Source organism: Vigna umbellata, chromosome 1 (genome assembly GCF_029865625.1).
Source record: "Vigna umbellata cultivar VRB3 chromosome 1, Vumbellata_1.0, whole genome shotgun sequence".
In the NCBI taxonomy this organism is placed as follows: Eukaryota; Viridiplantae; Streptophyta; class Magnoliopsida; order Fabales; family Fabaceae; genus Vigna; species Vigna umbellata.
Window position 1 is genome coordinate 22,709,692 of NC_142165.1, and position 21,548 is coordinate 22,731,239.

A 21,548-nucleotide genomic window follows, 5' to 3' on the forward strand; every position below is an offset into this window, starting at 1 on the left:
TCGTGCCACACAAAACAACATTTTCAAACAATCATGCTGCAGGAACAGGACTGGTACCTTAGGCATAATAACTGGGTACCTGGGTTCCACTTTTTGCACACCAGGGCCAACTACGTCCATCACTCTCATTTTGGGGTTGCTTGTTTGTTTTCCCTCATTTTATCTACTTCTCACTAATCTGGGAACACTCGTGTTAACATTATTTCATGTAATTCGTGCCACACAAAACAACATTTTCAAACAATCATGCTGCAGGAACAGGACTGGTACCTTACGCATAATAACTGGGTACCTGGGTTCCACTTTTTGCACACCAGGGCCAACTACGTCCATCACTCTCATTTTGGGGTTGCTTGTTTGTTTTCCCTCATTTTATCTACTTCTCACTAATCTGGGAACACTCGTGTTAACATTATTTCATGTAATTCGTGCCACACAAAACAACATTTTCAAACAATCATGCTGCAGGAACAGGACTGGTACCTTAGGCATAATAACTGGGTACCTGGGTTCCACTTTTTGCACACCAGGGCCAACTACGTCCATCACTCTCATTTTGGGGTTGCTTGTTTGTTTTCCCTCATTTTATCTACTTCTCACTAATCTGGGAACACTCGTGTTAACATTATTTCATGTAATTCGTGCCACACAAAACAACATTTTCAAACAATCATGCTGCAGGAACAGGACTGGTACCTTAGGCATAATAACTGGGTACCTGGGTTCCACTTTTTGCACACCAGGGCCAACTACGTCCATCACTCTCATTTTGGGGTTGCTTGTTTGTTTTCCCTCATTTTATCTACTTCTCACTAATCTGGGAACACTCGTGTTAACATTATTTCATGTAATTCGTGCCACACAAAACAACATTTTCAAACAATCATGCTACAGGAACAGGACTGGTACCTTAGGCATAATAACTGGGTACCTGGGTTCCAGTTTTTAAACACCAGGGCCAACTACGTCCATCACTGTTATTTTGGGGTGGCTTGTTTGTTTTCCCTCATTTGACATAATTGTAAACCCTAAACCAACATTACTGCTACGAAAGCCGAATGAAGTGGGTGATTGGGTTGAAGTTTTTTGACAGCAAAGCCAACTAGGTCCATGACTACCAATCCAACACGATTACAGCAAAAATGTAAGATTAAGCAGACAACTTGTATAAAAATTACAAACAGAACAACATCCACTTGGGAGACGTTTCATACAAAACCAATTCCAATCCAAAAACAACATCATCCATGTATTCAACGTTCATTCCACTGAAAAATGCAAAAACAAACCAACCTTCGGTGAAGACCACGTCTGGCGGTTGGAACAGATACGGTTGCCTAAGCTGTCCGTGGAACTCACAGTGCGGAAAACCCCTCTTTTTGGTCCGCCTCACAGCCCACACTCCGGCGAGACTCCGGCGAACCTCCGGCGGCTCCGGGACAGGGACGGAACCACCTGGGACGAAGCGACACCTTCAACGCCTCCCTAGGTCGCTGGGCCGGAAGGGAGGAAACACGATGCCGTCTTCGCGAACAGCGTTCCACGACGGAGCTGCGGCGCCGTCAAACGGAACGGGCTGTGCACGACGGCACTCCGGCAAGGACTCGGTCTCTCTCTCTGTTCGCTGGTTGTTCGCGCTTCTCTCTCGTCTAGGTCACAGAAGTGGGGGTTTTGGTTGTTCGCGCCTCTTCTCTCTCTACGAAGTGATCAAAAAGCATTCGAAATTTGAAACGCACTTTCGCAAGCTGCCCGTGCCCGTCTGCCCACGTCAAATTTGAAGCAGGTTTTCTCAGATATGCTCAGAACGCAGCAGCTTTTTTCGTTGTAAACGTGGCCCTCTCATTCGCTGACACGTGGCCTGTGTCGAAATGTTGTCAAAATATGTTGTCGGAGTATCGTTTTCCTAAAATTATGGAAAAGGTTTGTTCGACAACAGATTTTTGACAATAATTTGACAACGATACGTGTGACATTATCATTGGTTGTTTTTATCAAATTTTTTTAAAAGTTTCATTTTGTCTTCGAGGGCATCTTTGGAAAGATGGTTCAGAAACATTTTGGTACTTTTCACTTTTTGAAACAATACTCAGAAGAAAAACCTATTCCTCTCTTCGAAACTCTCTCACCGCCTTCGACATTCCTCATTCGAATCTCCGCCACCGAAGTACTGTGTTTATTCACTGTTGTTCGTTCGTTGCTTGGATCCACCGTTGTCTCCGGAGGAAGTCGTGTGGCCTTCTACTTTTTCGTTTCTGGGTAACACAAAAGAAGAAGACCTTGGTTTCCGAGGGTGTTTGTTGTCACTGTTCATCGCTGCAAAGTTGCAATATTTTGGCTGATTCAGCGTTTCAGATGGCTTTTGGTGGTTGATTCTCCTACCAAGTTGAGAATTTGAGATGAGCAGCCAAAAGGGTCGTCATGAAGAAGAGATGGGCACCTCAGAAACCACCGGGAAAGTGGTTGTGGTTGCAGTTAAAGCTTCCAGAGATATCTCAAGGACTGCTCTGGTGTGGGCTTTGACTCATGTTGTTCAACCAGGGGATTGCATTAAGCTGTTGGTGGTCATTCCGGCTCTTTCTTCAAGTATTGCTTACTTTTCTTCATTCTCTCTCTTTTTTTCCTTTTAATTTATATCTGATTGGTTTGGCTCTTTCTTAGTTACATTACTCAGTTTAGTTTCACATTAATGGCTTTATAAAACTGAGTTAAAGAAAAAGTAAACTAGAAGATGAATACAGAGAATGAGGCACTGGTTGGCACATTCTACGCAATTCTGTTTTGAACCTTCAAATATGTAAGGCTTTAGGACCTCGACGTTGCTAGAGATCTGAACAATCCAGAAACCTGTTCTACTCATTCTTGTATCGAGGTTCGTAACTGACTACAATTTCTGCATTTGCAGGCAAGAGGGTATGGGCATTTTCAAGATTTACCACTGACTGTGCCTCCAGTAATTGGAGATCCAGTTTAGGAACTGCTTCAGATCAGAAAGAAGTTATAACAAAATCCTGTTCTCAGTTAGTGCTTCAACTCCATGATTTTTACGATCCAGAGAAGGTTGGGACATACATAACATTGTAATAGCTTCCATATATGCATATTCTTTCTTGCTTTCTTTATGTCTAGTGTTCGGTTTTCCTAAACTGTCAAACAATTTACACAGATAAAGATCAGAGTGAAGATTCTTTCTGGTTGTTCATGTGGAGGTGTGGCCGCTGAGGCCAAGAGAGTTGAGTCAAGCTGGGTTATATTGGACAAGTAATTTTTAACTTTCTTTGTTAAAGGCTGCGTTGTTGCTTGATGCATCTGTGAAGTTTTCCCAATTACTCATACACCGAAGATGATTGTCTATTTGCAGAAAGTTGAAGCATGAAAAGAAATATTGCATGGAGCAGCTGCATTGCAATATTGTAATGATGAAGCGGTCTAGGCCAAAGATTCTGCGCTTGAATTTGAATAGTTCACCTAAGATGGAACTGAACATGGGTTGTCCATTGAAACTCAGAAGAAACTTGAAAGAGAACACTGGACATGGAGGTATAATCAGAGGTCCAGCTGTTACTCCTGCTAGTAGTCCTGAACAAGGGTCACCACCATTGACTGCAACTGATGCTTGATCACAATTGAACTGTGGGATGATGTTCTCAATTACAATGAGAAAAGTATGCTTGATCACAACAATGTAAGGATCAGTAACTTTGCTAAAAGACTAGATGATTTTGGTATTGTGTTAATTTTTTAAAGTAACTTGTGTTGATTTCAGGAGCAGTTGCAAGTATTTAGACAAAAATATATATGGACTGGATTCTACACAATGACAACGTGTGAAGAGAACAAGTGTTGCAACACTTAGGATTTTATAGGTTTTCAATTATATGTTTATTAGTTGCCTAGATATTTACATTGTATGAGCCTTGTACATGTTTTTTGTAAACAAAAGATTATGATTATAAATGTTGGGTAATATGTACTGATAATATATTATATAAATAAAATTTCAATTTTGATAGAGTACCATACGTTTTCTTCCAGTGTTGTTCGACTATATATATTGAAACCTTTTTTTGGGGAGCAGTGTTCATCTAGCTGGGGAGTACCGTTGAAGTTTTTGTACAAATTATCCTTTTTCCTCTGGTAATCGATTACAGTAATCGATTACCAGAGGAAAAAGGATAATTTGTACAGAAACTTCAACGGTACTCCCCAGCTAGATGAACACTGCTCCCCAACTCTGTTTTTCTGACCTTTGCTACTTGTTTTGTTCTTAACTTTCTCCACCAAACTCCAAATAACTTGATTCTTGTTTTGTTGGAATCTAGACTCAAAGAACTTTAAGGAATTAACTGCATCTACTCAGATGTCCAAAAATTATAAATTAGTAGTCATTGGAAAGATTTTTGAGTCTACTTTCTAATAAAAAAAGAATCACATAATTTGGAGGTCTGTGAAAAAAGTTATGATTAAAATAGTCAGCAAAGGTCAAAGTTGACAGCATGGGTTATGCACCTCACCTCAATTGGAGAAAACCACCTAAATGGACATTTTTATTTTGAAGAAATCAATGACCTAACCTCATTATTAGAGCAGGGAGTACACCCAATAACATTGAAGTCACTCACCCATCTCAAAAAAGGAAAAATTCAACAAAAATAGAGAATGGGGAGCATTGTTCATCTAGCTCGGGAGTACAGTTGAAGTTTCTGTACAAATTACCCTTTTTCCTTTGGTAATCGATTACAGGGGTCTTGTAATCGATTACTACAGGAAAAAGTGTAATTTGTACAGAAACTTCAACTGTACTCCCCAGCTAGATGAACATTGTTCCCCAAAGTTGATTTTGTGTCCCCAAAGTCATTTTTCATTACTCAATACCCTTCATTATTTTGTTTATATTTGTTTAATATTGAAGTATTCCAACTTGTGTCAATGATGACGAACAAACAACTGCAAAACAAAATTAATATTTGTTGGTACTTGTCAAACCTTGTCCATGGTGAAGGGCCTCCCCCATCAACCCAGGATCACCTCTACTTGGTCTTCCATCAACAACTGACACTGACCTAACTTGAAAATCCTTCTTTTCCAATCATTCATCCATGGCTAACCACTTCAAAAAAAATAAATGAAAACACAGTTCTGCTGACAGTGGGGAGTTGTTCAGGAAATACTAGGTAGCAGTAGTCAACTTTTGGTAGAAAATTCCAATTTTCCAATTGTAAGCGATTACCAACACATGTAAGCGATTACATCTGCATGTCAAACCTTGTCCATGGTGAAGGGCATCCCCCATCCACCCAGGATCACCTGTACTTGGTCTTCTATCAACAACTAACACTGACCTAACTTGAAAATCCTTCTCTTGGACACCTTCAACCATGGTTAACCACTTAAAAAAAACAAAAAACACGGTCCTGCAGACATTGGGGAGTTCTTCAGTGAATAATGGGCAGCAGTAGTCAACTTTTGGTACAAAATGTCATTTTTGCAATTGTAAGCGATTGCCATCACATGTAAGCGATTACAGCTGCATGTCTAAGGTTGTCCATAGTCGATGGCCTCCCCCATCAACCCAGGATCACCTGTACTTGGTCTTCCATCAACAAAGGACTCACCTAACTTGAAAATCCTTCTTTTCCACACCTTCATCCATGGTTAACCACTTCAAAAATAATTGAAAACATAGTCCTACACACAGTGGGGAGTTCTTCAGCCGAAACTGGGTAGCACTAGTCAACTTTTGGTACAAAATGGCATTTTTCCAATTGTAAGCGATTACCAACACATGTAAGCGATTACAACTGCATGTCAAAGGCTGTCCATGGTCAATGGCCTCCCCCATCAACCCAAGATCACATGTACTTGGTCTTCCATCAACAAAGGACTCACCTAACTTCAAAATCCTTCTTCTGCACACCTTCATCCATGCCCAACTTGGTTAACCAATTCACAAAACACTCAAAACACACTCCTGCAGACAGTGGGAAGTTGTTCAGCTTAGACTGGGTAGCACCCCTTAAATTTTGGTACAAAAGGCCATTTTTTCAATGGTAAGCGATTACCAGGCCCATGTTAGTGATTACACTTGCATTAACACACTGTAAAGGGCTCCCAGGGAGCGATTAAGCTAGGCTTTGTAGCACTCATGAGGTTTTGGGACAAAAACAATTTATCAAATAGGTAAACAATTACAACTTCTCTGTAATCGATTACAACCGCTTCAGCTCTGTCAAAATTGTTCATCAATTCAGTTGTCAACTTACAAACACCCTTAATGGGTCTTCCCTACATATAGGGGTCACAGAAATGGACATAACTGGACATTTGTTAAGAACAACTAAGGATGAAAATTAAACAACACTACCAATCAATAAATGGAATGAATATTACAATAACAATTCAAATAAGCATTTGCTAACAACCACTTTCTTTATTAACAAACCAAATCTTTGTTTCAAATACAAATAAGTTCCATAATTAAAGTTCTACAAAATACTACAGTAATACAACTATCCATAATTAAAGTTTGGGACTATATCTGGTGTACGAAGTTTTACAAACTGCACTTTTGAATCGCTTTCGATGCATGTAATACTTCATAACAATTTCATTGCTGCAATCTTCTCCCTACATCCAAAGTTGTTGCAATTCTCATGTTGGTTACATGGGCTACTGTAACCACCATAATATTTATTTTTCTCCTCAAGCAACTTAGTCTTCAATGCTTCAAACTCTTTTTCAAGTGCTTTAATTTCAACTACTTGTTCCTCTAAAACACCATCTAAACCATCATCAATATCTTTTTTCTGTTTTTTATTGGTTGCTGACCTTGAATGTGCTTTCTTCCTTTCTTCCTCTCCAGCTGGACTAAATGATGCTCTCACAAATGGCTGACTCATTTCTGTCATTGATGCACCATAATCATCAAGCGTATGCAAATTCATCAAAAACATAATTGTATAAATTAAATCATTAAATCATTAAATCAAATATGTTAATAAAACCACTGATTACATACCACACCCGACTCCATTGTAGATTTTATGAAATTGTCACCTACATTCACATTAATCCAATGCAAAATTCTAGGGTATTTATGAACTAAATTATTAGAAGGAACGAAACGATCACAAAACCAAACCTGAAATACATTACACACCATAATTAGTATACATAAAATGCTCACTAAAACATTATACATTTATGAATTCAAACATTTCAAGGAATGAAACAATCCATATAAAAGATTTACTTGGAACACGTACACACAACCTTCCACATACATAGTCCTTGCACCTTTTCCTCCATTCCAAGTTGTACAAGCTTTGTTGAAACTACTAAGTAGATATTGGTATACTATACGACCCCAACAAAACCTACCCAAATCATTTATTTTATCAACTTTTTCAAACAAAATTGGGAATATTGTTTTGGTACGATTGGTAACAATATCTCAGAAATTCCTACCAAAATGTATAGCCTACAAACATCTACTGAAGGCAACTTCTTGTGTTTTTTCAAAATAAATTCATATATAACTTGCAATTCATATTTTCCATTACCTTTTGCAAAGTACTTCCGACAATCACTTTTTTCAAGTGTTTTTTCATTCAACATAATCGGCTCACCAACTAAACCCAGCCCTAAGCTTAACGTAACATCTACTTCCTTTAATTCCACAAATTTTTCTCCAAACCAAAAACCACCCCTCTCATCATCCCACCTTTCTAATAAATCGCTCAGAATATTCCTACCAAGCTTAATGTCATCGTTTAGTTCTAAAAACCATTGAAATGGAGTTTGTGAAATACTAGTCTTCTGTTTGTCAGTCAACATTTCTTCAAACCACCTATAAACTTGGTTTTCATTGAATGTCGAACAAACAACTGCATCTGAAAATAAATATTTTTTTCATGTATTAAGTCGCGATAAAACACAGAACCCATAAAAACCCACAACCCATAAAGACAAAGCTTCAATATAACCAACAAAAACACAATGAATACCTAAAATGAATGAAGTACATACCTTGTTGGAGGAACCAATGTCAGGGGTCGAAGCCATTGTACATAATAACGAACAAAGAACCACAAACTTCAAAAAACCCTTCCATTGAGACCGGTTAAAGCAGACCACGAACTCCACAAACAAAACTGCACCACACCAACTCAAATGGGTACACAGTCAACACAACAAACACACAAAATGAAATGAAAATAAAAAACCTGAAAATGGAAGACGAAAAAGAGAGTGTGAAGGAGAACGAGAGTGATGGAACAGAGAACGACAGTGGTGGGGCAGAGAAGAACGACTGTGTGAAGGAGAGACAACGAAAATTTGAAAAAGAAATCCCTAGCAATGAGCACCAACTATTCTGGACAAAGGATTAAGTGAAAAATGAAGCAGGGCAGTTTGGGAAACTCATCCAAAGCAGATTTTCTTATTAAGAAAATAAATTCAAACCCAACCAAGTACAACGCGCCACGTGGCGTTGTCAAAAGTGTTGTCAAAACCCAGTTGTTGGAATATCGCTGCCCTAAAATTATCATGGAGCATAAAAGGGTAAGAATCCCAAAAAGGGTTCAACTCATAGGGAAAAACAACAACAACAAAAATCTTCATTGAATTTAGAAGATATTAATGATGCATTTACAGCTGGAATGCTCACCGGTAAATATAATTAACTTTATTTCTTAAACAGTTAAACGTATATAAATATAATTTTATAATTATTAGTTTATAGATGTCATTCGGAAATTTTAAAAAAAAAAAATTAAGGAGATTGATCATATGAATTGCTAATATAGGAAATCATGATATCACTTTAATACAAACTCTTACTGATTTGCTTTTGATATCACCAAAAGATCTCTTACCAATGGAGGTATCTTATGTGTATATAAACACATGTTCATCTCTTATTTTATCCGATGTGGGACTTTGTTTGTACCCAACATATAACAAGTTTTTTTCTCATGTTTTAGTTGATGATAACTCAAGTCTTCTTCGTATAGGAAAAACATAATATTGTCTAACCTTTAAGTTTTTAAATGTTAGAGAGTTATAAAGGATCCAAAATAATAATGCATGCAATTTCAAATATTCTTTCAATATATTTCAAAGACATCAATCATTTGTTCTATAACAATCTCTGGTCTTCTGCTTAAATGTTCAAGGTGGCTACATAAAGCATAATTTCTTTTTATAGCATTGTAGGCCTTTAAGTGAAGGTCGTCTAATGAACAAGAATAAATCAGATGGTAAGATGATTGTATTGGTTTATCATAAACAAAAATTCATTAATCAAACATTGATTATAAAGTGGTGCACAAACCACTAGCCATCATGCGTACAAAAGAAATTATTGACTTTCATCTTAATCATAAAACTTTTGGATAGTTTACTTCGATTCTTTAATTAAATATATTTAGACAAGGTAAAATATATATAATTTTAGGCTTCGGTTCATGAAGGTTATTTTTTACTTTATTTTTTTATTATTTTTAATAAGAATTGAAGTCTATTCTTATATTCTTTTAAAAAAATTCAATTTCTTTCTATGCTAACATATTTTTTTACCATAAAACCATCATGCTTCTCATCAACAAACAGAGTCACCAATACCTTTTCCACCTCCACATTGAACAAAAGAGATTAAATAAATCTTTGCATTAGGAAAAACGAATTATGAAACAAAAAAGTAAATGCAAAACCAAAGAGTGAACATCTAACCGCTTTCGAAATGGAAAAAAAAGAGAAGTTTGTAGTGTCAACACAACTACAAACTTCGCGTTGACTACGATAAAGAAAAGGAAAGAAAGTGGAGAAGTGATGACGAAAGTGACAATGTGGTTCGCATTTGGTGACGAGGAAGAGAGCAAAATGGTTCTTGCAATAGAGAACTGATGCGATGCAAATGAAAAAACTTTTTGTGAAAATGTAATGTTAACCGTGATAGAGGAATAGACACCGGTTCTTTAGAGAACCGAAGCATATATTTGTGCAAATATTTTTAAAAATGTTATCAATGGACATTTTGTAAATATATACACAACTATAAACTTTTGATTATTTAAAGATTTAATAGCTGAAATTTTCTAAATACTTACAAAAATGTCACTGATAACACTTTTTTAATTATTTAAAAAATTATAAGCCTTAAATTTTTAAAAAATCAAAGCATATACAAATATAATTTTTAATTATTTTAGAATCGAAATTTATAGTTGTACAAAAATTTAAAAAATACCGTTGTATTTTGAAAAAGGTTTAATCCTTTACTACATCCCTATTTATGTACGAATTTCTCAATTGGGTCCTCGTTTTTTAAAGTGTATCAAAATGGTCCTTAATTTTGAAAATTGATATCAATTGAGTCCTTTCCGTTAAGTTGGCTGGACGGCGTTAAAAAAATTGATGAGTGGATGCTGAGATGACGAACGAACGCTCGTCCACCAGCGACCGAACGCTCGTCCACCAGCGAACGAACGCTCGTCCACCAGCGAACGAACGCTCGTCCACCAGCGAACGAACGCTCGTCGACCTCTTACTGCTGGACGACCGTTCGTTCCACACTGGACGACCGTTCGTTCGGTGGTCGACGAGCGTTCGTTCGCTGGTGAACGAGCGTTCGTTCGCTGGTGGACGAGCGTTTGTTCGTCATCTCAGCATCCACTCATCAATTTTTTTAACGCCGTCCAGCCAACTTAATGAAAAGGACTCAATTGATATCAATTTTCAAAATTAAGGACCATTTTGATACACTTTAAAAAACGAGGACCCAATTGAGAAATTCGTACATAAATAGGGATGTAGTAAAGGATTAAACCTTTGAAAAACTTTATTTTTCTGGAAACAAAAACATATTAAACGATTTCAAAAACTTTTTTTTAACCGTAAATCTTCCTTTAAGACTAAGAACTCAAAGTATTATAACTATTATTGCTAGTTATAAATAACAATGAACAAGGTGTACCTAAAGAATAATTTTTGTAGAAGACACAACAAAGATTTCCTTACAATGGAATAATTTCATAAAGTGAAGGGTAGAATTGTAATTTTGTGTTAAAATATATTATTTATATTTTGTCATCTTTCATGTATATTTCACGAGAATATAAACATTATAGAGCAATGCACATCTTTATATTGTTCCTTCAATTTTATATGCAAAACTATTTTAATTAACTTCAATATTCTCTCGTATCTTTACATATGAAATATTGCGTTTCTTTTTATTCATGTGCTCAATATAAAAGCAAAACTAAAGAACAATATCATATGTGACATCCCAAAAATACAGCATAAACCATAAAATCAGAAAATCACATTTAATAATATTTCAATACAGTTTTCCAACTAAAAACAAAACAACGCTCAAGGACGAACGTCCTTGAGTACAGTCTTACAATAATAACACAACAGACGCGCAAAGCCGCACGTCTTCAGAATTACAAACGAAAAAGCCGAACGTACACGAAACTTGACCGAACGGTTTACACGGCACAAATACCGAACGGTCTATCAGAATAAAATAACAAGACAAGATAGTCGAACGACCACTTTAATACAGGCTACATAACTGGCCGAGCGCCTCACTGCTCGGTCTTCACTTCGACATCAACCCGGTTCTCTTCATTCAGCGCCTCTTCCAAACGCTCGTCTCCCTCTGCTCACATCCACACGGATGATCATTGCAATGACAAGACGGACGTACAAGGACAATAGACAACACAAGGAAACGAAAGGGTAAGCTTACTTAATTTAACTCATGCATCAGTCATACAATTCATTACATAATTCGTCACATATCAAGGCATTATAACGCATGCACAAAATAAGACTCGACACGACTGACTGTCCGGACTGTATGAAATCTGCGTAGTTACAAGCGTTCACGCACCCGGGTGGTGTAGTAACTGGCATCCTCATCAGCTGCCACCCGAGGTTAGTACGTTCGTCCAAAGTACCTCTAAGGACGACGACCTCCTGCCGTTCCCACGCATGATGTGCGCCCTCTACTTGAGAACGAGCACTCACGGAACATCAGGATCGAACAGCCAGCATTAACTTCCCACAGTCATACTTTTACAAATTCTCAAATTATCAATTAGGAGTCGTCCCAACCCGGAACGCTCATTCAACATCACAACTTTCTTTCCATCTCATATAATGTCCACCATTTATTATTCCTCATTGTATAATTATTTTCATTATTTATAAGGTTAACCATCAAAACCCGAACGTCCTGCCCTCACCAAGAAAACGAGGACGAATCATGCTGACTGGATTAAAAGGACGCTCGTTCAAAATTAGAGTAAGAACGCTCAGTATATGACCGAGCACCATTTTGAGCGAGCGCTCAATCTATGACCGAGCCCCTGTTAAGAACGAACGTTCGGTATAGGACCAAACACCCTTTTGAACGAACGTTCGGTATAATACCGAACCCCAATTTGAACGAACGCTCAGATCAAAAACCGAGCACAATTAGGACGAACGCTCAATTTTGAGCACTTTTGGACGAACGCTCAGTTCAAAACCGAGCGCCAATTGGACGAACGCTCAGTGTGAGACCGAGCACCATTTCGGACGAACGCTCAATTCGGAGCACTTCTGGACGAACGCTCAATTCAAAACCGAGCGCTGGACGGACGCTCAGTGTGAGGCCGAGCACCAACTAGAACGAGCGTTCAGTATAAGACTGAACACCAATTTGGTCGAACGTTCAGTATAAGACTAGGGCGAACGTTCAATATAAGATTAGGACGAACGTTTAGTTTAATATATGGACGAACGCTCGGTATAAGACGGAACGTTAATAGCTCAGATTGGTAGAACTTGAAAAATAAACTAAGATACTTTTAAAGAAGTATTTACGAACGGTTAAGATAAACAGTTGCATATACACAGACAATTACAAAGAGACAGAAGTTTATCAAAAACATTAGCTTCAACAGTATTTGACCGAACGCTCAAATAGAACATTTTAGAGTGAGGACGCTCGTCCTCAACCACAAATTTACCCAAGTGACCGAATCAACATTTCAAACATATTACTACGGAAAACCGAACGGTCAAGGAACGTCCAGTACGAACGTGAATTTCATGGGGAGTTCATTTACATTTTCAGTTCACTTCTCATCATAATTGCATAATTACGTTCGTTCTAGTCACCCCAAAATCTCAGATTTCATACGACTAATATCATGCAATTTTCATACGTTTCATTTCACCAATAATAACGAACGTTCATACATTCAGAAAATCCAATATCATGCATTATATTCACACAATCAAATAACGAACGTTCACACACATACAAAAAAAAAACCAGTTAAATTAAATAAGCTTCCCTTACCTGGAAGTGAACGAACGTTCACAGACGTAGAGACACAATTCTTCAACCACAGGTTTCTCCTACTATTAACGCTCGTTATTCCAACTACAAGAACGAACCCCAACACTAAAAATCAAAACTACTCCACTTTAAGAAAAGTGACGAACGCACCACTGAGAATTGGGTTTGCATGCACTGGAAACGAACGTCAGAGAGGAAGGAAGGACTTACCAGTTTCACTAGCCGAACGTTCTTCTCTGGAAGCCCTGGATGTCGTGCGTCCTTCTACACTGCCGGAATCCAGACTTGGAGGGGATGAAACGGTGGTGTGTCTTAGAGAGAAGGTGCAGAGAAATGAAGAGAGAAGGAGGAGAAAAATTTCCAGAAATGAAAAACGGTGGAACGTGTGGAGTGTGGAGCATATTTCAGAATTCTCAGATCTGCTTTCCACCTCACCAGCGTTCGTCCGCACTCGCCAGCGCACGTCCCACTTGCAAGCGCACGTCCCACTTTGCCAGGCTAGACGCACGTTCTGCAGTCCTGATTCCGGACAGTCCACGCTGGACGTCCATTCAGCGGTCGCCACGTGGTTTCCACTTCCGGTTCCTGACTCAGCTCCATGTGCAACAGCCGGCGCTCGTTAGTGGATGTCGGACGCTCTGTCGTCCATGTGCGTCGCTGAGGTGGCTCGTTCAGCGGCTGCCACCTGGACTCCACCAGCGTACGTTGTTTTTTTTTTTTTTTTTTTTTTTTTTTTTTTTAAGGTTCTGACATCATACATTTATATCAATTATGAAAGTAAAAATAAAAACGCTGTGAAACTATGTCCTTTTTATCATAATAAGGTAAGCACTCAATCTCATTTAGCTAAATTAATTAATTTTAAAAAAAATAAAAATATAAAAATATAAAAAATATGTTTTCAATTAATGGTAAGTAAAGACAAAAAATAAATTAATTTTTTTAAAAATTTTAAAGTTTAATTTTAGCACACAAAAAATAAAAATATAATACCAAAAATAATAATAAAATAAAATAACCCAATTTGTTTTTAATCATTTTGTGAGCCCAACAGCTTAATGGTTCTATACATATAATCCCACTCTTGTTTAGGTTTTATTTCGTTCTCTTTAGATTTTATGTCCTGGAAATTTCATGACTTAAATTAGAGGGGTCATGGATTGTATAATTTTAATTGGGTTTCATCGCGATTGATTTTGAATGGTCTCATTATAAATGGGGAAATTGTATGTTTTGAAGAATGAGAATAAAGTTTGGTAAATTACTTATAAGGAATTTGTTAAATGTTGTTTGAGTTATATTAGTGTTATATAAATGATGACGAGGTTATAATGTAGGGTTCTGTTTTATTAAAATGGTGAATAGGTAGAATTAATGGAATAAGAAAGGTATGATGCAGGTACTGTTTCTTTCAAGTTGATTTGAAAAGGGATTTCGGGGTTGGAAATTATGGTATTATGAATGGATTACACGTATTTGAAATGATTATTAGAGTATGCTTTCTGAAGGTTTTATATGATTGATGGATGATGTAGGTGGTTTTTAACAAGGCCAGGATAGGTATGCAGTATGAGTCTCTTTTAAATTTCGATTTCTAAGTTTAAGCATTGATTCTGAAACAGTATGGTTGGTCAAGTAAACTTTCTTTGATTGGAATATATATGTATATGTTAGTGCAGAATATAGTTGGATGAATTAAGGAAGTTTATAGTATGTTTGACGGGTCTCATTAGAGTGTTTGTTTAGTATAATGAATGTTTGTTACCTAGTTGCATCTTTGGATTATGGAAAAATGGTTTAAGGTTGGGTAACACTTGTTTGGTGGAAATTGGATATTTATATAAATTGTGTGACAACGATTGGTCTTGTGTGACAACAATTGGTCTGTGTGATAGAACGTTAAAGGTATTGGTTCTAATTAATCATAGTCTCTGTGACAGGAATCACTAAGGCTAAGCCTGAGTGAGTGTTAATGGGTGTACTGCTTTAATTGTTATATTTTGATTAATTCTTTGTATTTATTCAATATAATTGTTATATTTTGATTAATGCTTTGTGTTTATTCCATATAATTATTATATTCTGATTAATGCTTTGTGTTTATTCAATAGCTCACCTATATTTCCGTGTGTTTGTTGCAATAATCGTATAACATGTGTTTTATACGGGAGCAGATAGGAATGCAGATGATTCTGGAGTTGTGTAATTGACGAGAGAGGGGCTAGCATTCGGGAAGCATTAAAGAATTATTAAAGATTTATTTGAGAAATAAATTTTTATGAAATGTACTTGACGCTTTATTTGAACTTGAGTTGTGGATATGTACATTGGAATAAATTAATTTTATTTTTAAATTTTCAACGTGACCTTTACGAAAAATTAGACTTTGATACACTTAAGTGACTCTCAAAAGTTGGGACGTTACACAAACACCAATGAGGCAGCACAAGCAGGTTTCAGCCCTTAACCGACGACCCACCATCCTTTATCTGGTGTGCGCGGCTGCATTGTTCTCCTTCCTCCTCTTCTACATCCAATCCTCTTTCTTCTCAGGTATATTCACGGTAAACGCATCACACTTGTAATATCAATCATTCTATTTCTGTTTTCTTAATTTCCGTTTAAATTCGCATGTTCAGGGTCCCTTTCTTCGGCTCGCAAATCCAAAATTATCCGCATCTTGTCTAACTTTCAGTCCAGTGTTCAGCAATGTGTGGTAACTGTTCGATCTGAAACATTTCTCTCTGATGAATAATACTGATGTGGTTATTTATTCATCTTATCATTTCTTAATATTATTGATGTGTAACTCCGGCTACACTCACTTCCAATTCTGATAGAAGCACAGAAAAAACATATAAGCATCATAATCTATGTCTTGTGTTTTTATTTTTTTAAAAGGATAGAATATAGTTGTGTTAAGATATGTGCTGACGTTGGAAATTGAAACAGGATAAGAGGGGGCTAGGACTCACTGCTCATATAATTGACCATTGCAATTTGATCCTTAAATACCCTGAAGGTACCAACAGCTCTTGGGTCAGTTTTACAGGAGCTCATTTCTTTCTTTCTCCTTTTTCGTTAGTTTCTCTTTTTGCTTCTCTTTCTTCTTCTTTTTCAAAAAACCCTAGGGTTAGGGTAATTGGTTGCGAAAGGGAGAGCGGCGTGAGGAAGAAATAATTGTTCCGAGGAGGTAATGGAAAAAAGAATTAATGGAGAAAGGGAATCCGAGTTTAGGAGTTTCACTTCTAGGGTTTGAGACTTTATTTTGGGATGATGGAGAGAGCCTATAAATATGGCGAGGAATTGAGGGTTTGAGGACACGAAAGCAAGTGAGCTTTAGAAACCAAGAGTGGGAGAGAGAGATTTCGAGAAGAGAAGTGCGAAATTCAAGCAGTGGGTGGAGTGTGAGATGTGTGAGGTGTAGAGGTTTGGTAGAAACGTTTTTTTGAAGAAGACGAACACACTGCAGGTATGGGGAACTATTATGTTCATGTTGGGGTTAATGAATTTGGTTAAGTGGCGTTCTTGTTTAGGTTTTATTTCGTTCTCTTTAGATTTTATGTCCTGGAAATTTCATGACTTGAATAAATTGGTAATTAGGCTTAAATGCTTATAACCTTTCCATTCAACTGTGTTTGCCTCATTAGAGAACGCCTCGAGGAGCTTCGAATCCAACTCCGACCGGTCTACTCAGTCATTTCCTCGGAGTGTCTTCCATTTTCAATTTTCCGTTTATGTTCCATGAATTACATCAAAGCATGTTCGAGGAAAAACGGAATTTTGACATTGCAAAAACGACACTTTCAGGTCGATGCTTCCATCATCAAGACAGGCTTCGATCCCAACACGTATCGTTTCAACTTTCAAGTAAAGAATCATCTCCTACATGGGGATTTGGGTGCAGCACGCAAACTGTTTGACAAAATGCCTCACAAGAACATCATCTCCACCAACACTATGATCATGGGTTACTTAAACTCTGGCAATCTTTCCACTGCTAGGAGCTTGTTTGATGGCATGGTTGAACGCTCGGTTGTTACCTGGACAATGCTCATTGGTGGCTACGCTCAGAACAATAAGTTCCGCGATGCTTTCGGTCTCTTCGCTGATATGTGTAGGCACGGCTTGGTTCCGGATCATGTCACCTTGACGACTCTCTTATCTGGGTTCACTGAGTTTGAAAGTGTCAATGAAGTCGCACAAATGCAAACCCATGTTGTCAAATTGGGGTATGATTCCACCCTCACGGTTTGCAACTCGTTGCTTGATTCTTACTGTAAGACGCGTAGCCTAGGTTTGGCTTGTCACCTCTTCAAGCATATGCCGGAGAGAGATAATGTAACTTTCAATGTGTTGTTGACGGGGTACTCCAAAGAGGGCTTCAATCATGATGCTATCAACCTGTTTTTCAAGATGCAGAATTTGGGGTTCAATCCCACTGAGTTTACTTTTGCTGCGGTTTTAACTGCAGGCATACAGTTGGATGATATAGAATTTGGGCAACAAGTTCACAGTTTTGTGGTGAAGTGTATGTTTGTGTGGAATGTGTTTGTGGCTAATGCTTTGCTTGATTTCTACTCCAAGCATGACCGTGTTGCTGAAGTGAGGAAGCTTTTTTATGAAATGCCAGAGGTGGATGGTATCTCTTACAATGTGATCATCACTTGTTGTGCATGGAATGAAAGAGTGGAGGAATCGCTTGAACTTTTCAGGGAATTACAGTTTACAAGATTTGACAGGCGACAATTCCCATTTGCAACCTTTTTGAGCATTGCCGCAAATGCTTTGAACCTGGAAATGGGTAGGCAAATCCATTCCCAGGCAATTGTAACAGATGCCATTTCAGAAATTCTGGTTGGGAATTCTTTGGTTGACATGTATGCTAAATGTGACAAATTTGGGGAAGCAAATAGGATTTTTGTTGATTTGGCTCATCAAGGTTCAGTTCCATGGACAGCCCTGATCTCGGGTTATGTTCAGAAGGGGCTCCATGAAGACGGCCTAAAGCTATTTGTTGATATGCAAAAAGCCAAAATACGTGCTGACTCGGCCACTTACGCCAGTATCTTAAGAGCTTGCGCAAATCTAGCTTCACTAACATTGGGAAAACAGTTACACTTACATATAATCAGGTCTGGATGCATTTCAAATGTATTTTCTGGGAGTGCACTGGTTGACATGTATGCAAAATGTGGATCCATAAAAGAAGCACTTCATATGTTTCAAGAGATGCCTACGAGGAACTGTGTTTCCTGGAATGCACTGATTTCAGCTTATGCACAAAACGGAGACGGTGGCCATGCTATTAGATCATTTGAACAAATGGTTCATTCAGGTCTGCAACCAAATTCTGTCAGCTTCCTTAGCATTTTGTGTGCTTGCAGCCACTGTGGTCTAGTTGAAGAAGGATTACAATACTTCAACTCCATGACTCAAGTGTATAAATTTGTACCCAAAAAAGAGCATTACGCATCAATGGTTGATATGCTATGTCGCAGTGGGCGATTTGATGATGCTGAGATATTGATGGCTCGGATGCCGTTTGAACCAGATGAGGTAATGTGGACATCGATTCTCAACTCATGCAGGATCCATAAGAATCAAGAGATGGCAAAGAGAGCAGCAGATCAACTATTCAATATGAAGATCCTTAGAGATGCTGCTCCATATGTTAGCCTTTCCAATATTTATGCAGTAGCTGGTGAATGGGAGAATGTAGGAAAGGTGAAGAAGGCCATGAGAGAGCGAGGGATCAGAAAGGTCCCAGCATACAGTTGGGTTGAAATCAAACAGAAGACTCATGTTTTCTCAGCCAATGACATGTCTCACCCACAGATGAAAGAGATAACAAGGATGCTTCATGAGTTGGAAGAGCAAATGGAGAAACAAGGGTATAAACCTGACTCAAGTTGTGCCCTGCACAATGTGGATGAGGAAGTCAAGGTAGAGTCCCTAAAGTATCACAGTGAACGCATTGCCATTGCGTTTGCACTTATTAGCACCCCAAAAGGGTCACCCATATTGGTGCTGAAGAACCTACGAGCTTGTAACGATTGCCACGCTGCCATCAAGATAATCTCCAAGATTGTAAACCGGGAAATCACAGTCAGGGATTCAAGTAGATTCCATCATTTCAGAGATGGATCTTGCTCCTGTAAGGACTACTGGTAATTTGTTTTTGTTTCATCAACAAATTCATCAATTTTACTTACAAAGAAAAGGCGTTAACCCTGACAAAGATTTAGTCTCCATTGACAAATATACCCTTGGTTATTAATACCAATTTTCTACACTACTGGTCAGGAGAAAACATATTATTCCTTCCCAGCAAGAAAAAGAAATCCTTGACAGAGTTTGCTTCCACTGTCATATCACACATTTTTCTATTTTTATTTGTATAACTTTTTATACCAATGATCTACAAATCAAGACAATCTTATTCATAGCTTTCTAACAAGGATTTAAACAATGATCCCAGGATGAAACTTCCACTTCAATGTCAAGAATTGTAAGTCGTCACAGGGTAGACCAAAAACAGTCTCATCGACTGAATTTGTCTGCAAATTTTCATTAGGAGTTTCATTTCTAGGGTTCGAGACTTTATTTTGGGGTGATGGAGAGAGCCTATAAATATGGCGAGAAATTGAGGGTTTGGGGACACGAAAGCAAGTGAGCTTTAGAAACCAAGAGTGGGAGCGAGAGATTCTGAGAAGAGAAGTGTGAAATTCAAGCAGTGGGTGAAGTGTGAGACGTAGAGGTTTGGTAGAAACGCTTTTTTTTTGAAGACGACGAACACACTGCAGGTATGGGGAACTATTATCTTCATATTGGGCTTAATGAATTTGGTTAAGTGGCATTCTTGTTAGGTTTTATTTCGTTCTCTTTAGATTTTATATCCTGGAAATTTCATGACTTGAATCAGAGGGGTCATGGGTTGTACAATTTCAATTGGGTTTCATCGCGATTGATTTTGAATGATCTTGTTATAATAGGAGAAATTGTATGTTCTGAAGAATGAGAATAAAGTTTGGTAAATGACTTATAAGGAATTTGTTAAATGTTTTTTGAGTTATATTGGTGTTATATAAATGAAGAGGAGGTTATAATGTAGGGTTCTGTTTTATTAAAATGGTGAATAGGTACGATTAATGGAATAAGAAAGGTATGATGCAGGTACTGTTTCTGTCAAGTTGATTTGAAAAGGGATTTTGGGGTAGGAAATTATGGTATTATGAATGTATACACGTATTTGAAATGATTATTAGAGTATGCTTTGTGAAGGTTTTATATGATTGATGGATGATGTAGGTGGTTTTTAACAAGGCCAGGATAGTTATGCAGTATGAGTCTCTTTTAAATTTCGATTTCTAAGTTTAAGCATTGATTCTGAAACAGTATGGTTGGTCAAGTAAACTTTCTTTGATTGGAATATATATGTATATGTTAGTGCGGAATATAGTTGGATGAATTAAGGAAGTTTATAGTATGTTTGACGGGTCTCATTAGAGTGCATCTCTCGTTATTAAATTTTGATTAATTTGTTTAGTATAATGAATGTTTGTTACCTAGTTGCATCTTTGGATTATGGAAAAATGGTTTAAGGTTGGGTAACACTTGTTTGGTGGAAATTGGATATTTATATAAATTGTGTGACAACGATTGGTCTTGTGTGACAACAATTGGTCTGTGTGATAGAACGTTAAAGGTATTGGTTCTAATTAATCATAGTCTCTGTGACAGGAATCACTAAGGCTAAGCCTGAGTGAGTGTTAATGGGTGTACTGCTTTAATTGTTATATTTTGATTAATTCTTTGTATTTATTCAATATAATTGTTATATTTTGATTAATGCTTTGTGTTTATTCCATATAATTATTATATTCTGATTAATGCTTTGTGTTTATTCAATAGCTCACCTATATTTCCGTGTGTTTGTTGCAATAATCGTATAACATGTGTTTTATACGGGAGCAGATAGGAATGCAGATGATTCTGGAGTTGTGTAATTGACGAGAGAGGGGCTAGCATTCGGGAAGCATTAAAGAATTATTAAAGATTTATTTGAGAAATAAATTTTTATGAAATGTACTTGACGCTTTATTTGAACTTGAGTTGTGGATATGTACATTGGAATAAATTAATTTTATTTTTAAATTTTCAACGTGACCTTTACGAAAAATTAGACTTT

The 21,548-nt window shown here is 37.5% G+C and overlaps 3 protein-coding genes across 12 annotated transcripts; 2 read left to right on the forward strand and 1 right to left on the reverse strand.

Moving 5' to 3' along the window:
- Positions 1-2,076: 2,076 nt before the first annotated feature.
- Positions 2,077-4,011, forward strand: LOC148204934 (uncharacterized). The gene is made up of 5 exons (XM_088109562.1): positions 2,077-2,583; positions 2,903-3,057; positions 3,164-3,258; positions 3,359-3,682; positions 3,764-4,011. The coding sequence occupies exons 1-4, from the start codon at positions 2,397-2,399 to the stop codon at positions 3,615-3,617; spliced, it is 696 nt and encodes a 231-aa protein (XP_087965688.1). The 5' UTR covers positions 2,077-2,396; the 3' UTR covers positions 3,618-3,682; positions 3,764-4,011.
- Positions 4,012-6,341: 2,330 nt separating this feature from the next.
- Positions 6,342-15,132, reverse strand: LOC124830773 (uncharacterized). The gene is made up of 6 exons (XM_088095727.1): positions 15,123-15,132; positions 13,568-13,951; positions 13,358-13,441; positions 8,026-8,150; positions 7,016-7,138; positions 6,342-6,898 (listed from the first exon to the last, which is right to left on the reverse strand). The coding sequence occupies exons 1-6, from the start codon at positions 15,130-15,132 to the stop codon at positions 6,893-6,895; spliced, it is 732 nt and encodes a 243-aa protein (XP_087951853.1). The 3' UTR covers positions 6,342-6,892.
- LOC148204935 (putative pentatricopeptide repeat-containing protein At2g01510) lies at positions 15,082-21,521 on the forward strand. Of its 10 annotated transcripts, none has more exons than XR_015782645.1 (6): positions 15,083-15,910; positions 15,997-16,073; positions 16,310-16,396; positions 17,168-19,527; positions 19,839-20,163; positions 21,335-21,521. XR_015782645.1 is itself a non-coding variant. In XM_088100728.1 (5 exons), the coding sequence occupies exons 1-5, from the start codon at positions 15,793-15,795 to the stop codon at positions 19,812-19,814; spliced, it is 2,793 nt and encodes a 930-aa protein (XP_087956854.1). In that variant the 5' UTR covers positions 15,082-15,792; the 3' UTR covers positions 19,815-20,430. The 10 variants fall into 10 exon arrangements, 4 of the variants coding, with proteins under 4 accessions (XP_087956854.1, XP_087956827.1, XP_087956838.1 ...); XR_015782649.1 differs by having other exon boundaries at positions 17,168-19,514; XM_088100728.1 differs by lacking the exon at positions 21,335-21,521 and having other exon boundaries at positions 15,082-15,910; positions 19,664-20,430.
- The last annotated feature ends 27 nt before the right edge of the window (positions 21,522-21,548 follow it).

Coding starts and splice junctions, on each gene's coding strand:
- LOC148204934 (XM_088109562.1), top strand. CDS start 2,397: ATGAGCAGCCAAAAGGGTCGTCATGAAGAAGAGATGGGCACCTCAGAA. Junction 2,584..2,902: donor CATTCCGGCTCTTTCTTCAA/GTATTGCTTACT, acceptor CTGCATTTGCAG/GCAAGAGGGTATGGGCATTT. Junction 3,259..3,358: donor AGCTGGGTTATATTGGACAA/GTAATTTTTAAC, acceptor GTCTATTTGCAG/AAAGTTGAAGCATGAAAAGA.
- LOC124830773 (XM_088095727.1), bottom strand. Junction 8,151..13,357: donor GAACGTTCGTTCACTTCCAG/GTAAGGGAAGCT, acceptor GGTGTGGTGCAG/TTTTGTTTGTGGAGTTCGTG. Junction 7,139..8,025: donor ACATTGGTTCCTCCAACAAG/GTATGTACTTCA, acceptor AATGTATTTCAG/GTTTGGTTTTGTGATCGTTT.
- LOC148204935 (XM_088100728.1), top strand. CDS start 15,793: ATGAGGCAGCACAAGCAGGTTTCAGCCCTTAACCGACGACCCACCATC. Junction 15,911..15,996: donor CCAATCCTCTTTCTTCTCAG/GTATATTCACGG, acceptor TCGCATGTTCAG/GGTCCCTTTCTTCGGCTCGC. Junction 16,074..16,309: donor CCAGTGTTCAGCAATGTGTG/GTAACTGTTCGA, acceptor AAATTGAAACAG/GATAAGAGGGGGCTAGGACT.